The 19476-nt window shown below is 50.9% G+C and overlaps 1 protein-coding gene across 3 annotated transcripts in view; it reads right to left on the reverse strand.

Moving 5' to 3' along the window:
• The window catches only part of Rptor (regulatory associated protein of MTOR complex 1), a 356907-nt gene that overhangs the window by 100970 nt on the left and 236461 nt on the right, over positions 1 to 19476 (reverse strand). For all 3 annotated transcript variants that reach the window (XM_008828814.2, XM_017797024.2, XM_017797022.1), the window contains 3 exons: positions 19172 to 19272; positions 18366 to 18510; positions 3313 to 3388 (listed from right to left, as the gene is read on the reverse strand). In XM_008828814.2, the coding sequence (XP_008827036.1) occupies positions 3313 to 3388; positions 18366 to 18510; positions 19172 to 19272 (322 nt within the window). The remainder of the gene's footprint in view (positions 1 to 3312; positions 3389 to 18365; positions 18511 to 19171; positions 19273 to 19476) is intronic.

Consider the following 19476-nt stretch of genomic DNA (forward strand, 5'->3'; position numbering starts at 1 on the left):
AATCCAGCAGGGTCTCCACAGAAATTAAAGTCGACCATAACATTCACATGGAAATACAAAGGTCCAAAGAAATCAGGGAAATCTTGGAAAAGAACACAGCTGGAGAACTCAGCAACACCTGCAAAGTGCTCAGAATCACGACTGCGGTACTGGTACCAGGACGAAGCAATCAGCAGAGCAGAGCAGAGAAGCCAAAGCAGCCCACGGGACAACCACTAGGGCCGGTGTGGTGGCATCGCCATCGCACGGGAAGCACGCCTCCTGCTGACTCACACCTCACATTGGTGGAGCAGCATTTTAGGGGTGCTCATCTCAGGGGAACGTCGAAGTGGCTAAGACAAGGCAGCAGGGACCCGAGTCATAAAAGAAAAAACCCAATAAATTGGATTTTGTTAAAGCAAAGGATTTCTGTTCCTCAAGGAGAAAAGGTAAGGTGCCTGAGAGATGCTCTGAGGTTAAGGGCACTGGCTGCTCTTGCAGAGGACCTGGGTTTGGTTCCCAGCACACACATTATGGCTACAAACCACCCATAACTCCAGTTCCAGAGGATCCAATGCCCTCTTCTGACCTCTTCTGACCATGCAGGCATTGCATGACACAGGTGCACTTACATCCATGCAGGCAATATATTCATACATATAAAGTAAAAAATAATAAAAAGAAAAAAGAAAAAATGTGGAAATGAAGTCTGAGGACTGACAGATCCCACGATATGAGACGAAAGGTGTTGGCAGAACCACGCCAGCTCAACACAGAGAAGGCATACACAAGACCCGTAAGGGGACAGCGGGACACAACCATTGATGCCACCTCCAGAGGACACCTGTTCGCGTGGAGTCAGATCATTCCCACTAGAAAGACTGTAAACTGAGGACACTGCGGACAGCTGACCAGTAGCACCCACTAGACCCACCTACAGCCTGGCAAACATGCACTGTGCTCCCCAAGCACACACAGAAGCCAGCATGGCTCCCATGGGAAACAGTCACGGAGGGAGGTTATTTGCAGCAGGCCCCAAATTTAGGGGCTGGGTGGGAGAGTGCCAAAAAACCCCAGCAGTGAAGGGAAGTATCTTAATGTCGTATGTACAAATACACACTGGCCATGGAGTGGAAAATTCATTTCGGAGCCTGTAGCACCATCACTGTATCCTCAGTAAGAAGGCAGAGAACAGCAGCAGACAGCAAGTGGCTGCAGAAGGAAGGGGCTGCTCGTGGCTGCTTGATTTGGGGGCTGGTTATTAGTGCGTTAAACTGGCAACAGTTCATCAGACCATATGTTTATGACACACAGTTTTCTACATGTACATGATGCCTCCAAAAAAGTGAAAAAGCAAAGTAAGAAGAGCAGTGAAGGCCCAAACCAGCTGCCCTCCGCCGCCTGACACCCTGATGCCCCTAACGCAGAATACTGACTTTAAGAGGTTAGAGATGGTGTGGGAAGATTCTTGGAAAGGTCCTTGGAAAAGACCTGGCATGGGAACAGAAGCATTCAGTCTGGAAGGAACAAACAACCACACACTTCGAGGAGGAGACTTCTGACCTAAATGCAGAGTGAAGACAGGCTCGGAGGACAGAGAAGCCAGCCTTGCCAGGGTTTCCCAAACAGCTGTCTACAGTACGTGGTCCTGTCCCTTCCAGGAGCACGCAGGCCCCAGGGCCACTCTGGTTCCCATCCAGGTTGGGTTGGAACCCGAGGTGAAGGCAGCTGCCCCAGACCATGTCGTCATCTATGCAGGTCTGTGGTCCTGAAGGAGACCTACTCCTGCACGGGAGTTTAGGGAGGGCAGGCACGTGGGTTTTCATTTGGAAGCTGTAGTAGATACCATGTACACTGGGGAAACCCAAGACAAGACCATGTTAGCCCTTCAGGGCAGACACTCAGGGCAGCCTGCAAAACACACACACACACACACCCCGCCATGTAGCTGACACATGGACAGTACAGAAAAGCTAATGGCAGAACGAAGAACAAAGTGGTATGAGTGTGGCAGCTCACTCTAAGTCCTTCCAACTTTGCTCGCCACTTAAACGTTTTCACAGTAAAACGCTACCTTCTTCTAAAACCAGCAACAAACAATGGGACCATACAGACCAAATAGTTTGGTAGGTCTTCGAAGGCCCTTGGCCCCATTATCTCAACCTCAGGACACAGCAGAATCATCTGGGGAGCTAGCACTGCCCAAATGCACGCAAGAGGCATGGTACTAGTGCACACAGACCCAGGCTGGACTCTGTAGCAAGGAAGCTGTCAGATAATGGTGATACACACTGAGGTGAAAATGCCCAGGCTGTGAGCAAAGCCCCTTTGGCCACAGATTCTTTGGTCCTGGCTCAAGGGTCTGGCACACTTGTGTCAGTGGCCAGTTTCCTCTGGGCAGTGACCTTTGTATGAACACATAGGGGCCAAGTGTGGCTTCATCTTAAGTACTTTAGGGTGCTAACTCGTTTAGCCACCTTAGTATCACAGAATGCCCTTACAACATGGAACGCTAGGCCCCAGGAGGCAGCCTTGCTGACCTCAGAAGCACTGCCTGGAGGCCAGAGCCTGGAGCTTCTGGGTGCTGTGGAGCAGAGGGGCGGCCATGACACCATGCCAGCTCTATGTCATCTTGGATTCACAAATGTCTGACACTCCTCTGTGGATCACGAGGCCACCCACCTCTGTGTTCTTGAGTCCTGAGGTCCTGACGAAGGCCCCCAATTTCTAACTGATACTCTGTCCTGTGTTTGAGGGCACAGACAGGGTTTTAGTCAGAGGTAGTGCCTCACATAACAGCAAATGCTCCACAATGAAAAACCAAGGAGGGCTCTCAAAGGCCACTAGAGGGCTGCGGGCAGTGCCACACTCACATGTAGTGTCACAAGTGGGGTGGGCAGTTCAGCAACTGCTCAACTTCCATCTGCACATCGTGGTCAGAGACTGAGACACATCCTGGGATTGGATGGAGCCCCCTGCACTTTCAACTTACAGGTCCCCGGGCTTCAGGAACCCCCCACCCCTGCTGAGAAGCTAGAACATGAAGCAAGCTCCCCTCCTCCCCTAAGAAGGATGGCTAAATGAAGAAGCTGCTGATGTGTGAGCCATATATCAAGGTAATGCAGCTTTTAAATGCCAACCATTTCCAGGCCTAACTTAGGCCCCAGATTGCCCTAAACTTGCAAACTCTGGATAGCGGTATTACTATTTTTTTTCAGGATATTGAACTGAATTCCTAACACCCAGACTTCTGGTATTATCCAGACCTGGTGTATGCAATGGAGGCACATGGACCCCTGGGGAGGGAGGAGTCTCCCTGAAGTAGAGACTCACCCTGAAGGCAGTGCCCTCCTCAATGATGGTCGGCAGCTGAGAGAGGCAAATGTCCACAGCAAGGTCCCAGGCCTGCCTGGGAAGAGAACAGAGGGCACCCACAGCGTCAGTAAGCAGGTTTGGCATGAGGCCTTCACATGGATGAACTGCAGCTGGAAAGGGCTGGGCTAGGGTCTTGGAGCTGACCCTGTGGCAGAGTCACCCAAGAATCCTGGACAGAAGGAAGTGGCAGCTGGTGGGTGCTGTGGTTTACTCTTCCCACCTAGTGTGACACACTGCTTCTCTTTAGAACCAAGTGAGAAGGACAACGGAGTTGTCCACCTCCAACATGGCCCTCTGTGGCATGCAGCCTGCCTGCTCTAAGCAGTTGGGGTTCCTGTGGTGGCCAACAGGACAGCATTGGAGGTGAAAGGATGGGGCAGAACAAGGTACTTACTTCGTTGGTAACAGCCTAGTCAGCAAGGGGGTGGGTGGCCTGGCTGTGGACCACCTGCCCTAGAAGGCCAGGCAGTGTCAACATGCATCACACCCTGTGCTCCTAGGACTGTAAGGCCCTGGCACCCTCTTGCCTGTGTGGCTGGGACCAGACTCAGGCCCAGGAGGCCAGGGTTGTGCTGGTAAGACGGCGCTATTTTGAACTGAAAGAGGACAGGCCATTTGGCAAGTGGGCTTGGCTATTCTCAGCCTCTCATGGCACCAGGGCACCACTCAGCACACTAGTAGTGGACAGCATGTCCTCAGGAGCATGTCTCACCGTGCTTAGCAGTGTCTGCTGAGGATGCTGCCTGCAGCGGCACCAGGCAGACGCCCACGCCCGGCTCCAGCTTTAAGCCAGCCCTCTGACTCGGTTCTCCGGGAGCTCTATGGCTCAGATGCTCAGACATCACAGGATGATTTATGTGGCTTCATAAACACATCCTCTTACATAATGGGGGGACACGGGGACTCGGTGTCTGGGAGCGGGCTGGTTGCTCTTATGTAAGGTTCTTTGCCAGGTGAGCCCCTCCACCTGCTTCTACTGAAGGGCCTGAGAACAGGACAAGACAGGAGTGTTCCCGGCCGGGGTTACACAGGCCAGAGTTTAAAGGCAGGGTTTTGGTCTTGGTCTGCAGGTATAAAGTGAGTGTAATCTTATTGATTTATTATAAAATTTCTCACTTTGAGTTATTTTAGACTTGAGGCAAGCCTAACAGCACAGTTTTCCCACATGACTGTGGAGCCAAGTCAACACCTCTGTGAACACACGTCTTTCTGATAATGCTCAGGGAAGTGCTGGCCCACGGTCACCCAGAAGTTCCCAGTACTGTACACTACAGTCCCTGGCTCAGATTGCTTGGATGTGGGGTCCAGGCCCTCCAAATCCACTTTATGCACAGCTCTGGGAATCCAGGCTCACCCTGGTTCCCTGTCAGTATCACGGTGGTGATGGGGTGTCCTTCCCTCTGTGGTGGGCTGGGCATCCCATGACTTTACACAAAGCTTCACTGAGTTGAGGAACCTGTGTGAGGCCTAACGTGCCCTGTTCTTTCCTCTTTTCTGAGATGTTGGTTATGTGTTCTATCCCTATGACCAAATACGTTAAAAAGTAATTTTAGGTGGGAAGACTTATTTTGGCTCACAGTTTGGAGGATTCTGCCTGTTATGGCAGGGAAGTCACGGTGGCTGAGTGGTGGACACACTGGATCCACAGCCCGGAAGCAGAGAGAGGAATGCTGGTGGTTTTGGCTTTCTCTTTTATCCCTATTTATTCTGCCTGGTTCCCCCTAGTTCTTCTTCTGTCAGATTTGTCTGGAAAAGCCCTTACAAATGTACTCAGGGTGTCTCCAAGGTGACAATTAGGTGCCAAAACCAATGTTACTGGTTTTGTTTCCCAGAGAATAAAGTGAGGCAAGAAGCCTGGCCCAGTGCTGAGGACGAGTCAGGGACAGAGCGCAAGCCATGTCCCGGGTGCCTCTGTGTGGAGTCCTGACTCACCTTCTACCCCACTTTCTCTGTAGAAGTCACCAGATTAAGGACTCAGAGGTGGCTGCTGAGTGGCGCACACCTGTGACATTGATGGCAGCCACACTGCTGCTCCCAGAGAGCAGCTCAGGTGGAGCCTGGTTGGTATACCTGGCGTGATTCACGGCCAGCACAGGGGCCCTGGAGGCAGTGTCCCCTGGGGCCTCAGCAAGGGATAACGGGGATGATGAGCATCCTTTTGCTGCCTCACTGTCTCTCTCTGTTGGGGACTCAATCAGCTAAATACTTGGCCAGGCATATGGCTGAGTACCCAACACTGCCTGCTAAGCGCAGTGTATAGTCTGTCCAGCAGGCTGCACTGGTAGATGGCAGTCACCCACTCCCCTGCCGGGGCCCCTTTCCCCTCCCCTACTGCCTGCTCCTAGAAGTAGGAGCAGCATCCAGGATAGTCTGAGTCCTCCTGCCCAGTTGGCCCAGGCCTGTACCCCTGGTCTGAAGGACACAAACCAACAGGAGGACAGCGCCTCTTACAAGATGGCTGATGGTTCTCTGCAGAGACACAGCCAGAAACAGTCCTGCCATCCTGCTCTCTGCCTCTTCTGGGCTACCACGTCATATGTGAAATTAAGTAAAGAGGGGTCTGTTCACCTGTGACGAGCTGGTCATGTGGAAATGGAAGAGAAAGGAGGAGCGATGGCTGGAGGCCTGCCTGAGTGAGGTAGACAAAGGGAGCCAAGAATGCCATGACCAGAGGTGACAACCCAGATTGTCCTCTGATCACAGCAAGGTGCTACACGGGCCCAAGATGGACAAATATCTCAGGATGGTAGGGTGCTGGAGTGGCACTGTGGGCAGCCTGGCCATAGGAGGGGTTAGCTGAGAGGCTCTTTAATTCATGAAGGCTCTTCAATTGCTGACAGTCAGATTCCAAAGACGGCCGCAGTGGAGCTCCAGGCCCTGCCCTCACCATTCACTGGTGTAAATGGCCACAGTTCCTAGCAACAGTACCCCTCCCTGCATTGTGGAAGCCAGCCCACAGTGGCTCCACAAATCACTCAGAAATACGGCTTCCCCTTCATGACCCCGTGTCATGTGTGGCACAGCAGATACCACCCCTCTCACTTCAAGTGCTCCATGTAGCCTTTTCCTAGGGTCAGTGAGCTTCTCTCTTGTCTGTCTTCCTGCACCTACAGGCATAACAACACTCTTCACTCTCCCTCAGTGACACCCCCAAGTGCCATTTAAAACAGATTCACCCTTCTTGGCGGCTCCAGACCCTGACTCCATAGCAGGACCAGTAGGCATGTTTAAACTGTACCCAATACCTTCCCGTCAGTTCCTGGAGCCCCCAGGCTTGCCTTGTCTTACTAGGTACCCCTCACAATCCCAGTTCCTCTCTTACCCCTTTCCCTGGCACTGTGGTGACCCCTGAATCTAGATGTGCCAGACTGCTTGTTGGTACCTCAAATGCGGATCTTCACCATGCATTTGCTGAGCCAGAGAAGGAGGAATAAAATCAACCTTCTGCTCAAAGCTCAGTGGGGTTAAAGACAATGGGAGTGGGGGTAGCAACCTGACAGCACACTGTGCCTAGCTCCCTTCCTTGGTCTCAAGATAGGGACCCTACCAAGCTATGGGAATCACACTGTAGCCACTCAGAAGGGCTGAGGTGACAGTCCTGCTTGGATCTTACTTCATGGCTCCATCTCTTCAGGAACAGCTTCACCATTTGTGAAGCAGAAAATGGGGTGCCTTCCTCATGGGGTCCCTATGAGGCCCTGAGATGAGGCAAAGGCCTTGGTGAACCCATAGGCCGAGTGAGGGCCAATCAGAGATGCGCGGCTCTCGGCAGGAGTTCCAAGCTGGAGCGCCGTGTGGTCACGGATCAAGAAGCACGAATTCCCACGGGTGTGCTGCCTCTGTCTCCACCCTCCCGTCTTTGAGAAATATGCTCCCGTGGAAACAAAGCGATGATCGGTACGGCAGATTTTGTTTCTGGAATAGCAATCTCTTCTTCCTGCTAATTTCCTGAGAGACTCAAGGATTCTTGTTATTTTTATTTAGACTAATGAGACTGCATGCTGGTAGGTAAAAGGGCACATTTTCTCTGTCTTAATAAAAAATAAAGACAAGGATGGAAAAATTTTAAATCCAGAAGGAAAGTAAAGATTTAAGATGAAAAGGTTACCCACCCCAATGTCCCCTTCTGCACTTAGTCCCTCTCTGCCCACAAACCTCACTCCCAAATGCCCTCCCTCCCACACAGCCCCTCCCCGAGACAAAATTAAGAGGCAATCAGGAGATAATCAAAAGTGGCTCCAAGTTTGGGCAGTAAATAGCTCCCATATGCTCGACAAAACCCCGACTGCAGAGACATCTACTCTTTGTTGAAAGTCAATTATTGCAATTAAACTCTACAGAGAGGCCTCAAATTTAATCAAATGAAAAGCTTCAATTTTGGGAGTTCGAATAAAGTGTACAAATGGAGATGGGTACTGGGCAGAGCATGTCCAGCTCTGGCTGATGTGATCAGCTGGAGCCCAGTGTGGTCTCCAGACAGCACACCGGGCTGGGCACCTTCGGATCTAATCATCTAGGTAAAGTACACCCATGCGTGCTCTTGAGTTCAATGGGAATGCCTGCTGTGTCATCAAAATCCTGACCCACTAACCAGGTCCTAAACATCTCACATGTTGGACCCCGTCTGGCATGGCTGGCCCTGCAGGGCTGCAGTCCTGACCCACTAACCAGGTCCTAAACATCTCACATGTTGGACCCCGTCTGGCATGGCTGGCCCTGCAGGGCTGCAGTCCTGACCCACTAACCAGGTCCTCAACATCTCACATGTTGGACCCCGTCTGGCATGGCTGGCCCTGCAGGGCTGCAGTCCTGACCCACTAACCAGGTCCTAAACATCTCACATGTTGGACCCCGTCTGGCATGGCTGGCCCTGCAGGGCTGCAGCCCCACCAGGTTCCCACCTCTGGTGGAACAGAGCCCACTACAGAGTTCCTGCACCATAAAGGCAGCTCCAGAGGATTTGATTTTCAGTTGTATAAAAGGCTTGGTGGAGACTGCCGAGATGAGACAAAGCCAAGGAGGAGCTGCTTCGGGAAGGGACAGCACAAAGCAGCTGTGAGGAGCACAGAGAAGGTTTGTTCAAGGTACTACAAGCTGACTGAGAGCATCAAAGGCTACTGGAAAATGAGCTCTAAGCCAGTCCCGTAACACAGAGGCGCTTCAGTCCTATGCCAGCTCCCCAGGCAGAGGTGGAATGGATAAAAGGGTTCCCATAAGCAGAGCGTGCTGGGTGAGCTGGTACCCTCCCTGGGCCAGATCAGGTGACCTCAGTGTTTCCGGTCAAACTGTAAAATTGTGTAACCTTGTCAGCAGAACAAGGATCTCTGTCATCAGGTAACAGCTGATAAAGGCTGGCTGTGCTTTCTCAGATAACATCTCACCAACCCTGCAGTCTTAATTTGGGATTCTCAGCTATGGACGAGTGGGAAAGAAGCCCTATAAAACCTGCAACCAGGGCTGTGGTGCTGCAGCACAGGCTCCCTGAGGCACCCAGCAGGAGCAGAAGTTTGGGGGGATGGGGGGTGTCTACACTAGCACTTCCCACAGGGGACTCTGTAGGGGAGAGATAGGCCTGGGGGGGTGTTGTTGGGATGAGCCCAGCTGATCTGAAATGGGACCCTCCCTCCATGGCAAGGAGTGAGGGACTTTCTAAGCTGCTGGGTGAGTCACCGCCAGGAAGAGCCTGGGTTTTCAGGAAACTGGCCTAGGATGGCAAGCACCCAGGCAGTGGGCTGGAGGAAAGCCTCCCGAGCCAGCGCTGGCTCCATCTACACTGATCAATCAAAGCAGAAAGCACAGGTTATTACCTCAGAGAAATGCAGGGTTTCAGGACCCCTGAAATTGAGAGTGAAGGAGAACGACTCCCCAGTGGCTTTGCATCAAAAATTAAACAGGAAACAGGCTCTGAGTATTTCATCATCTGCTTCCCCCGCCTGAAGCAAAGTGTAAATGTGTATTACTTATACTTTAGCCCCAGTTTTTGTTAGGCTTTGTTCCCTACCCTCCCCTGCTAAAAACTCAGCCTCTACATCACTACCCAAGGACATAATAATCAGATTATAAATTATTTATTCCAAAGGCTCTTTCCTGCCTACCTTCCCTGTGAGTTCCCTGGGGAAGTGTGTGCGTCTGCTCCTGCGGAGGGAGCAGGAGCCCTGAGCACTGCTGGAAGAGTTTCATCACCTGGGGTGGCAGGTGGCTGTGCCAAGAGCCCAGCAGTCATCCTTCAGTAGTGAGGCCCAGCTTGGCAGGAAGCCCAACTCCACAGTGGGCCACCTTCAGGTGTAGCTACAGGGTTGTAGAGGTGGGTGCTTCTTCCCTCTGGGTATTGGAGTTTGGCTCCCCAACCCTCTCTCCCTCCCTCCTTTAAGGCACAGGATTTAGGCTAGGGCAGGCCACTGAGGATAGGGACTACACATCCAGCCTCAAAGGGGGCTAGAGGTCATCAAGGGACAGGGTGGTGATGAGTCTGTCCTTCAAGCTCCTTGGAATGTGGCCCTGGCAGCTGGGGAGGGTATGGGGATGGTGGACCTATAGGATAGACAGGCACAAAGCTGAGATGAGAGACAGAAAGGCTTGTGGTCAAGCTCCTGGGTTCTGGGTTATAGCTGTATTTCAGATTCCTTTCAGGACACCCAATTCTTTTCAAAGGAAGGGGACACATTCGGCAGAGGGTTTCTATTGATCAAGGTGGTCTCTCAGAGGGAGCCTGGCTTACTCTACATCTACAGAGCAAAGGGACTTAGGCCAGGGACCAAGGTCTTTCTCTTCTCAGCATAAACATGTTATGAATCACTCATTCCAAAGTAAAGGTCACTACCAAGACCAAATGGCTTCCTGGATGGCTTCGTCCTCCTGGTCTACTGCACAGAGCCATGACGGAGTTACCTGGCTTCTCATCCAGTTTACTCTGAGCATAGCTAAGTGCAGGGAAAGGCTGTCCCCTGGAGGGTGCTTATGCCTCGAGACCTTGCATATCAGCCTACAGCTTGAGTGGACACCTCTCTGCTGCCTCATACTGCCTCAGGGTTTCCTAGTCTTTCAGAAGGTTTCCCGTGCTCAAACCACCAGGCTCATATGTGGTTGGGACTTCAGAGAGATTGCTTGGTGAGAACTATGCTCATGCAACTGGGATGCACATGGACATCCCAGTTGAGTAGAGGGAGAATCCAGAAACAACAGACCCACTGCCAGATGCTCATATATTGGGATTTCTTGTCGACAGCTGCTGAGAGACCATCCCATCAAATGCAGGCTGGGAGAAAAGCAACACAGAGGCCAGTGTCTGGGAAATACAAATAAAACCCCCCAGGGACCAGGAAGGAGGCAGAAGGCCCTTCACCCTACCCCACGTCCATCTCTCTTCCCTCATCGACAATTTTTTTGGTTCCAGACTAGACAGACACAAGGTGGGTCAGCACTCTGTGGATGTACAGGGGAAGGTAAAGGCCCCTCAGAAAATGGGTTTGTACCCAGAGCCCCTGATGTCCCTAGAGGGATGTTGGCAAGTGACACCCTAGCTTGACACTGAAGGGCTTATCCAAAGCAGCCTGGCGAGCAAGCCATGGCTGGGTCCAGGAGCCAACCTGGCAAAGGGACAGTGTTTTTGTAACTGCTAGGGAGCTCAGGACACCATTTAAAAAAACAGAAATGACTATAGCCTGGGGTAGAAGTAAGAAACCAGCCAGCCGGCCCCACTGAACCTTAGGGCTTGGTGAACGAGACTGAAAGCCCATTTCTCCACGTGTCTGGTAGCAGCAGACCTCTGAGAGCTGGGGTGGCAGTACTGGGCCAAGGAGAGATCAGCCAGGCGCTGCTGGTCGGGCCCATTCCCATCCCTAGAGCTCCCCATACCCCAGGAAACCCACTCCACTGAGCTAGCCCTGTCAGCTAGAGGCCTCAGTCCGCTCCCCAGCTACATGTAATCTCTCTTGGAGTGAAGCTCGACTCCACGCTGGCCGCCAGTCAAAGTGGCTTCACCGCGTAGATTCCAGTGCAGAATGGGACTAACTAGTGCTCCTTTTCAGCTCTGCTCAAGCTGCCACCGTCATTACTGAAAACCTTCCCCAGAGAAAACATGTATTAGAGGCACGTGACTCTCCTCCCTGAAGCCACATCTCACTGACTTCTGTAACAAGAACCTTCAACTATATTTACTTGGTACATCTCAACAAAGACAGGAGCCATGATGTCAGGCAAAAGATCTCAAGTTGGAGACTGCATAGGCTCAGGAAGGAGGGAGCATGGGTGAGGGCCCCACTCACAGCTGACAGCTGCGCACAGCTTCTGTGTGCCTAGGATGGCCGCTGTGCTGAGATCAGGGGTACATGCAGCCTGGCTCTTGACAGGCAAACTGCATGTGGTTCATGGATGTATTTAGTTTGACTCTTAGAACTCTTTAAAAAAAAAAAAAAATACTGCATTAGGAGTTGGGTGTGTTGGTGCACATCTTTAATCCCAGCACTCAGGAGACAGAGGTAGGTGGATCTCTAGGAGATGGAGGCCAGCCTGGTCTACGTAGTGAGTTCCAGGTCAGCTGGGGCTACAGGGAGACTCTGTCTCAAAAACAAACAAATGAACAAACCAACAACCCCCCAAAACAAACAAACAAACAAAGCAAACGGCAATCCCCAAAGCTGCATCAGCATCTCAAATCAGGTAACCGGCTAAAATCAGATGGCTCAGTAGTTAAGAGCACTAACTGCTTTTGCAGAAGATCCAGATTCCATTCCCAGCATCCACATGGGAGCTAACAACTACCTGTTAACTCCAGTTTCAGGGGATCTGATGCCCTCTTCTGACTTCTGAGGGCACTGAACAACACAGGTGCACCTACATATATGCAGGCAATACACGCATACACATAAAATAAAAACCTTTTTTTTTCCTTTTTTCTTTTTGAATCAGGGTCTCCCCGTAGCCCCAGCTGTCCTGGAACTCACTATGTAGACCCTGTCTCAAAAAACAAAACAAAACAAAAAAACAGAAACCAAAAAAAAAAAAAAAAAAAAAACCACCAAAAACAAAAACCAACCTCTCACTTGGGGGCTATGTATTGAAAACTGGATAGCTGTATGGCTTCTGGGAGTTAAGATGGTATTGGGGGCTACTGGCTGGGATCGACCACAGATGTAACCTGCCCTTGCCATGCCCATGGTCCATAGCCCTCCTCCCCTGGCTGTTCATTTGCTCTGCAGGAAAGATGTATTCCACACCTGCCTCATGGACTGTTGGGCCTCTCCAGGCTGTGAGAACCAACAAGTCACCCCAACCCTTCTCTTGCAAGGCCCATAGCATGTCTGCAGCTATGGGTTCCTAGCTCACATCCGGATTCAGCTAAGTGGCATGTGTACCTGTTTCTACATGTAGGATACACAGGCACCCAGGTACTCTTTGCCACTGAAAGGAACTGAGGAATTAATTGTGTCTGTGTGTGGGGGTGGGGGGGTGGCTGTCTAGAAGTCTAGTGCTGAGACCCTTTAACTTTGCTCAGATAGCAAGTTTGACACATGCCCTGGGAACCCAGTGTTTTTTACTACTGCATGCTTCTTTATTTTATTTTACTCTTATTTTTTCTTTGTTTTTGAGACAAGGTCTACAGGGAGACCCAGCTGGCTTGGAACTTGTTATGTAGACCAGATTGGCTTTGATCTCACTGAGATCTGCCTGCCTCTGCCTCATGAGCACTGGGATTAAAGGCATGTGCCACCACGCCCAGCTCTACATGCTTCTTGAAAAGCCATTCTTTATCTTCCAACCTCCAAATGAGGATAAGACGCAAGATCTTGCAAGGTCCAACTCAGAGTCTGTTTCTGCTGGTGATGTGCAGTCCTATATCTGGGCTCGAGTGGGACCTTGGATGAGGCTGTGATGTGGCTGACTCCCACTTCTCTTAATAGCCAACCCAAATCACTCCCTCCTGAACCTGCTGTTCACCCTGTATTAGCTCCTCTTCCCTCCTCTTCCCATCCCACCTCCCAGCAGAACAGAGCACCACAGGCCCCGCGGAGTCTGAGTCCTGGCTGCAATCACGGCTCTGGTGAACAGGTACCTGTGTGCCTTTGGACAAATTACATCCTTCTTGACCCTCAGTTTCCTGTGTGCAAAGCTAAGAAATTGAGGTGTGTTTCAGAGAAATGGTGAGTATCAGTCACACCATGTAGACTAGACTTCAGGGGAAGGGCCTGGCACCAATAGGTGTTAATTAAACAGCAGCCATCTTTCCCTCACTTGAATGCTGGCTTCTAAACCTGCATCCTGATGCTAGTCCCAGCTTCCAACTGTCCAATGGCTTTGCCCAAGGTTCCAAGAGCTCTGTCCACCTGTCCCACCTGTCCCTATTCTTTTCAGTACACAACTGCTGGCACCAACCACTCAGGTTCCCAGAGGGGGTTGCAGAGGTCCTGGTCTCCAGTCTCTTCCAGGCACTGGCTACAATATCCTCAGACACCAAATTCTGTGAATACTCAGAGGAAATATCTTCAAACTTTGGCCCTCATTGCCACTGTCTAGGTTAAGGTGCTCATCTCTCAGCTCTCAATAGTTTCTGCCCTGGATCCCTGTCTAAGCACCTGCAGAGCCCAACTGGGTAGGGCTTGCTCTCTGTGGGTGGTTCCCTCTTGATCCCAAACCCCTGCTCTTTCTGGTCCAACCATTCCCTCTCTGCCCCCAGACCCCTCAAAGGATTCTCTTTCTTTACATGCGTCTTCCTAAGATCAGAAAGCTCCTCCTACACCTTACCTTTACCTTTGTCTTCTGGTGAGCCATTTGGGACTTTGATACTACCTGGCAAGCACAAGGTCCTAGGTTCCATCCCCAACAACTCAGAAAAGAATAGGCAAAAATTATTTAAGATTAGAAGTCACAGGATGCTGGTCCTCTTAAGCTGGACCCCAAACTTAGATACTATGCACTGATCTCTGCTGGAGGTTCCAGCCTCCTGAAGTTTTGATCTCTGCAATTCCTGCCTTAAGAAGTATAGTACAGGGGCTGGAGAGATGGCTTGGTGGTTAAGAGCACTGACTGCTCTTACAGAGAACCCGGGTTCAGTTCCCAGCACCCACATGGCAGCTACAAACCGTCCTTAACTCCAGTTCCAGGGGAAACCAAAGCCCTCTTCTGACCTCCACGGTACTGCACGACACAAGTGCACTCACATACATGCAGACAATACACTCATATACATAAAATGAAAATAATAAAATATTTTTAAAAATTAAAACAAAAAAGAAGCATACCACAGAAACTTGCATCTGAGCCTCTGACACTTGGCAGAACGGTGGCACAAGAGAAGGGAACAGGTCCACTGCCCCAACTACCTCAGCCCAGGACTGGAAGCAACCACAGGACAGGAAACTGAGATCCAACAGAACCTCCAGGTTCAGGCCATGCATTGGGGTGAGAGAGGAAACCTCAGCCTGTCACCTATAATGCCCAGCCTAGAGCAGCTCATGGAGCCGTCAGACTGCACCCCACAACTTGTGCTCTGGATGGGTCTGTTGCTGTCATTTTACAGGGTCATGTCCTGGGTTTTCTTGCAGGACAGAATCTGTAGCGGAAGGGGTAGGCTCTATGAGGCTAGCTTGGGCTTTCCAGGGGTTAGGGAAGGCAGTGGGGGCCAAGCAGAGCAGTATTCTGGACTCCCCTGCCACAATAGCTACTGGGCTACTTCTGGTGCTCAGGGAAGAACGGAGACCAACACTACACGGAAGGCCACAGGGCTCTTTGTTAGGGACACTTCTCAGTGGATGTCAACTGCATGGAGGGCAGAGAGCATCACAATCCCTGATCCTCTTCACCAGGGCATCTTTCACCCTTCTTTAGTACCAATTATCTTACGTTCTGATAGGGTGCACCCGACCCTGTGTGTCAAAGCAGTCGAAATGCAACTACTAGTTCAATAAAATCCCCCGTGGCTGGGTGTTCCAACAACCCCACTGTCTGCACAGCACCACATACTGGACTCTGTCTAATGGACAAGGATGAATTTTAATGAGCTCTTCCCACATCATTTGAAAAATATCAAATGAGCTCAAGTCTAGGTATTAAACCTTGGGGAATTCTGCTCTAGTTACGGTTTTTTTGGGGGGTTTTTGACTTTTTTTTTTTTTTTTTTGAGATAGGGTCTCCCTGTATCCCCAGCTGGCCTTGAACTCACAGAGATCCACCTGTCTCTGCCTCCTGCCTGTCTCTGCCACCACACCCAGCTGCTAAGTTATTATCATGTGCAGAAATGCCCTCACCATAATGATCCAATTTCAAACAATAGCAGTTACTGTTTCAAGGATTAGGAACTCTCCAGACGGGCTTTAATTACAAAGGATTCTCCAACAGTTTCATGACAGCAAGCATCAGAGCTGCCTTGTCTGGTGCTCACTGCACTCTCTTCAGCCTTTTTCTGTGTCTGACAGAGACTATGGCACCGGGAGTAGTTGTCTCGTGACACAGGCAGCGTCAATTAATACACATCATTTATCATATATTTTGTATGGTAATGAAAAAAAAAAAAGAGTTAAGGCGGCTCCCCTTGTCCACACTCCATTGTCTCAGTCTGCTAAGGACATGCACTTCATTAGGAACACCCTAAGGTCCCTCTGTTATCTCCCAGAAGGCCCCATCAGTCATAGTCCTTGTTCTCTTAGATCTGCTTAACCAGACTCCTCAGGGTGGATCAGAGCCAGGTGCAGGACAAAGTGCACTGGCTAAAGAGAGGTGTAGGGGTGAGGAAGAGGCACAGAGAGGTGAGGGGGACAGCAGGGCAGCAGGAAGCCGCAGAGAATCAGCAGATGGCAGCCAGACCCTGAGAGCAGGAGCAGAGTCAGGGAACCTGACTCAGTAAGGTGTGGACCTGAGTCAGTGGTTCTGGTTCTGGAGACAGGTCTCAATGCAGGGAAACACCACAATGACCGTCCCGCTGCCAGGACAGGCGCCGCCAGCTCCTGCTCACCTCGTATGTCCAGCCGGAGAGAAGAACATGGGGCTCTGATCTGGTGGGGGTCGGGGGGTGGGGCTAGCTGACACATGGGCATGAGAAACGCAGACTGCCACGTGGGTTCTGGAGCTGGCACAGAGCCTCGCCTGGTGGCCTTTGCAGGCAGCCATACCACTCTCTGTTCACTGAGACCCCACTGCTTCCATCTGTCCTTCCCACTGTACCCAGATACCCACAGCCTCCAGCTCTTCAGTGCTTAGGGAATGCTTCACTCTTGCAAGATGGTCGTTAAATGCAGAGACTCGGATGGGAGCCTCCAAGGCTTACTGCTTGCTGAGTTCCACCCCTGGGTATAGAGGACTTGTGAATTCTGATAGGCAGGATATGGCTGGCTGGTGGTCATCTGCCTGTGACGGGACAGTACCCCCATCTGGCTGGAACCCCATTTCTTTGTTCACAGAGATGTAGGGGCCCATACACAGGCTTACAGGAGGATGATCTCTAGCAGCTGGAAGAAGCCATGAGTCTGGTGGGATGCTGCCTAGAGGACTTACTTGCAGAATTTGGGACATGGTGGTATGTGCTGCTATCAGTAAGCAAGCTGTGCAGCAGCAGGCCATGAAGACCTCCTCAGCTCTGTTCTGACTCCCAAACTTCTGTGCAGGAATGCTTGGACGTTGGGTCTCTTACTAACAGCATGTCCACCAGAAGACAGCCTATAACGCACATGTAATTTTGGACTGAGAATGATTTCTTCCAGTGCAAACCTTTCTACCTTTGGAAATTTGCTCCTTGGGCCTTCGAACTCCCTGTTCTTTCAGGACGCTATGACTTTTCCATATTTATTCCTTACAGTGAGGCCAAATGACTGGCTGAGTCATTTCCTCATGGTCTTGTTAATAGCCTTTGCTTGTGGTATGGGCTTAGATTAGGAAGGAGAATCCGTGGCGTACAGTGTGGCTTTGCCTGCTGAAAGCATGCCCCTCCCCCACTCTCTCAGAAGGTAGCTCCAGGCCTCTCTGGTGGGGCCCATACACCCACCAGATACAGACCCCTGCCTCCTGTCAGCTAGCTCCATCCTGACTCTGTCACCTGAACTTTCCACCAAATATTACTTTGTTGTGGTAACGGAAAGTTGACTGATACAGAAACCACAGATTAGGAAGAAACCAGACATCTAGATATGTTCCAATTCAGACCAAAGCACATTAGTTTATGTTAGGAATATTACTAACATAAGTAGCAGGTACGTGATCAACAGGGACAAAAGGGTGCAGTGTGGTATGCACAGGAGCTGGTGGTGAACACAATGGTTCTAACTTTTTTTTTCCCCCGGAGCTGAGGACTGAACCCAGGGCCGTGTGCTTGCTAGGCACTCTACCACTGAGCTAAATCCCTAACCCCAATGGTTCTAACTTTTAGAGCAATTCTGGATGTCCTTCACAGATTCGGGGCATCTATCTGCCTTCTTAATACAAGCATCTAAAAGGCCTGAAGCCCTGTGCAGGTAGGTACGACTCTGCACAGGGACTTTCTTTACTGATATGACCAAATACCTAACAAGAAGCGACTTGAAGGAAGGGTTTCGGTTAGGGAGGGGTAAGCTCCATCACAGTGGAGAAGGCGTGGGAGCAGGAATCACAATGTGTCCAGCCAGGAAACAGAGGGTGGACAGGAAGTGGGGCCGGTTATAAAATCTCAAGGCCCTCCCCAGTGAACCGTTTCTTCCAGCAAGGCTCCACCTCCAAAACGTTTTAGAACCTTCCAAATCAGCACCAGCAGCTGGGGACCAAGTGTTCAGATACATGAACCTATGGGGAACAGTCCACATTCAAACCACAAGAGGCTCCGAGCTGGGGAATGTAGGGACTAGGCTGCCGACCCTCTACCTACAAAGGCTCTCTGCAGACCCTCCCGGAGAAGACCTAGCCTTCTGTGTGTACATCTCCATCTCCATCTCCAGTGTGGGGCCATACCTCACCAGGGCACTCCTGTAGTTCCTCGTAGCTCATACTGCCACAGCGGGGAGCATGTCACTAGGCCCCCAACCAGAGCAGCACTGTCAGACCAAGACACTTACCACATGGCATGCATATATGTCGGTGGGAGTCGTGGGCTGCTTACTGGGGTGCAGTTATAGGACCTCATGATCCTTTCTGCCAATAAAAAATTCCGAAACAGACTTGCCACCAGCAGGTCCTGTCGGAAGAGCTTTTGGAAGAGATCTGAGGCAGATAAAAGATAACAAGGAATTTTCAGTGACTTGTGCTCAGCATTTGGAGTAAAACATACAAACTTTCTTCCATTAAAAATTATTACATGAGCCAGGCATGGTGGCGCACACCTTTAATCCCATCACTTGGGAGGCAGAGGCAGGCGGATCTCTGTGAGTTCAAGGCCAGCCTGGACTACATAGTGAGTTCCAGGACAGCTGGGGCTACAGGGAGACCCTGTCTCAAATCAACAACCACAACAAAAAATTACTAAGAAGTTGAGACCAACACACACATGGATGGATCTATATCTATATCTATATCCATATCTATCACATATATGAACAAACACAAAATCCCAACCAACCTATAAACAAAGTACACATAGTTTTATAAGAACAGTTTTGGTTTCAATAACTAAGGACAGTGTCAACACTCAGGCAGAAAGGTGAGCCAGGAAAGTCCATGGAGCTCAATACCTGCCATGGTTCTAAGCTCCTGGCCCTTGGTCACCGCACCTACATCACCATGGCTGGCCCACCTTAGGTCCTTGCCATCTCCTTTCTATTTCCCGCCCCATCAGTTCCCTCACTTGAGAGAACACCGACCCTGTTTGACTTCTCTCAGTGTCAAGCCTTCCCTGCATGCCCTCCCCCAGCAGCCAAAGTCTCACCCCGAGGGAGCACATTCCAGGCAATGGTGTCTGTGATGGCTGTGAAGATCCAGTTCAGCTCACCCAGAGGAGTCCTCCTGTCATTCAGCCGGCCAGGAATCCTAGACAAGACGGTGGTTTCATTAGTGCTGCCATGGCAATTGAAATAGGCAATGGAGGCAGGAGATGTGGTAAGAGATTGTGAGGGAGAGGAAAAGCCTCAGATGGGAGGGAAGAGGGGCTGGATGTGTGGCTGGGAGGGCCTCGTGGAGGTCCCGACATCTCCACAGAGAAGTCATGCAGGCCCGCACCTCAGAGGTTCAGCC

This window comes from Nannospalax galili, unplaced genomic scaffold (genome assembly GCF_000622305.1).
Source record: "Nannospalax galili isolate Female #2095 unplaced genomic scaffold, S.galili_v1.0 scaffold1250, whole genome shotgun sequence".
NCBI classification, from domain to species: Eukaryota; Metazoa; Chordata; class Mammalia; order Rodentia; family Spalacidae; genus Nannospalax; species Nannospalax galili.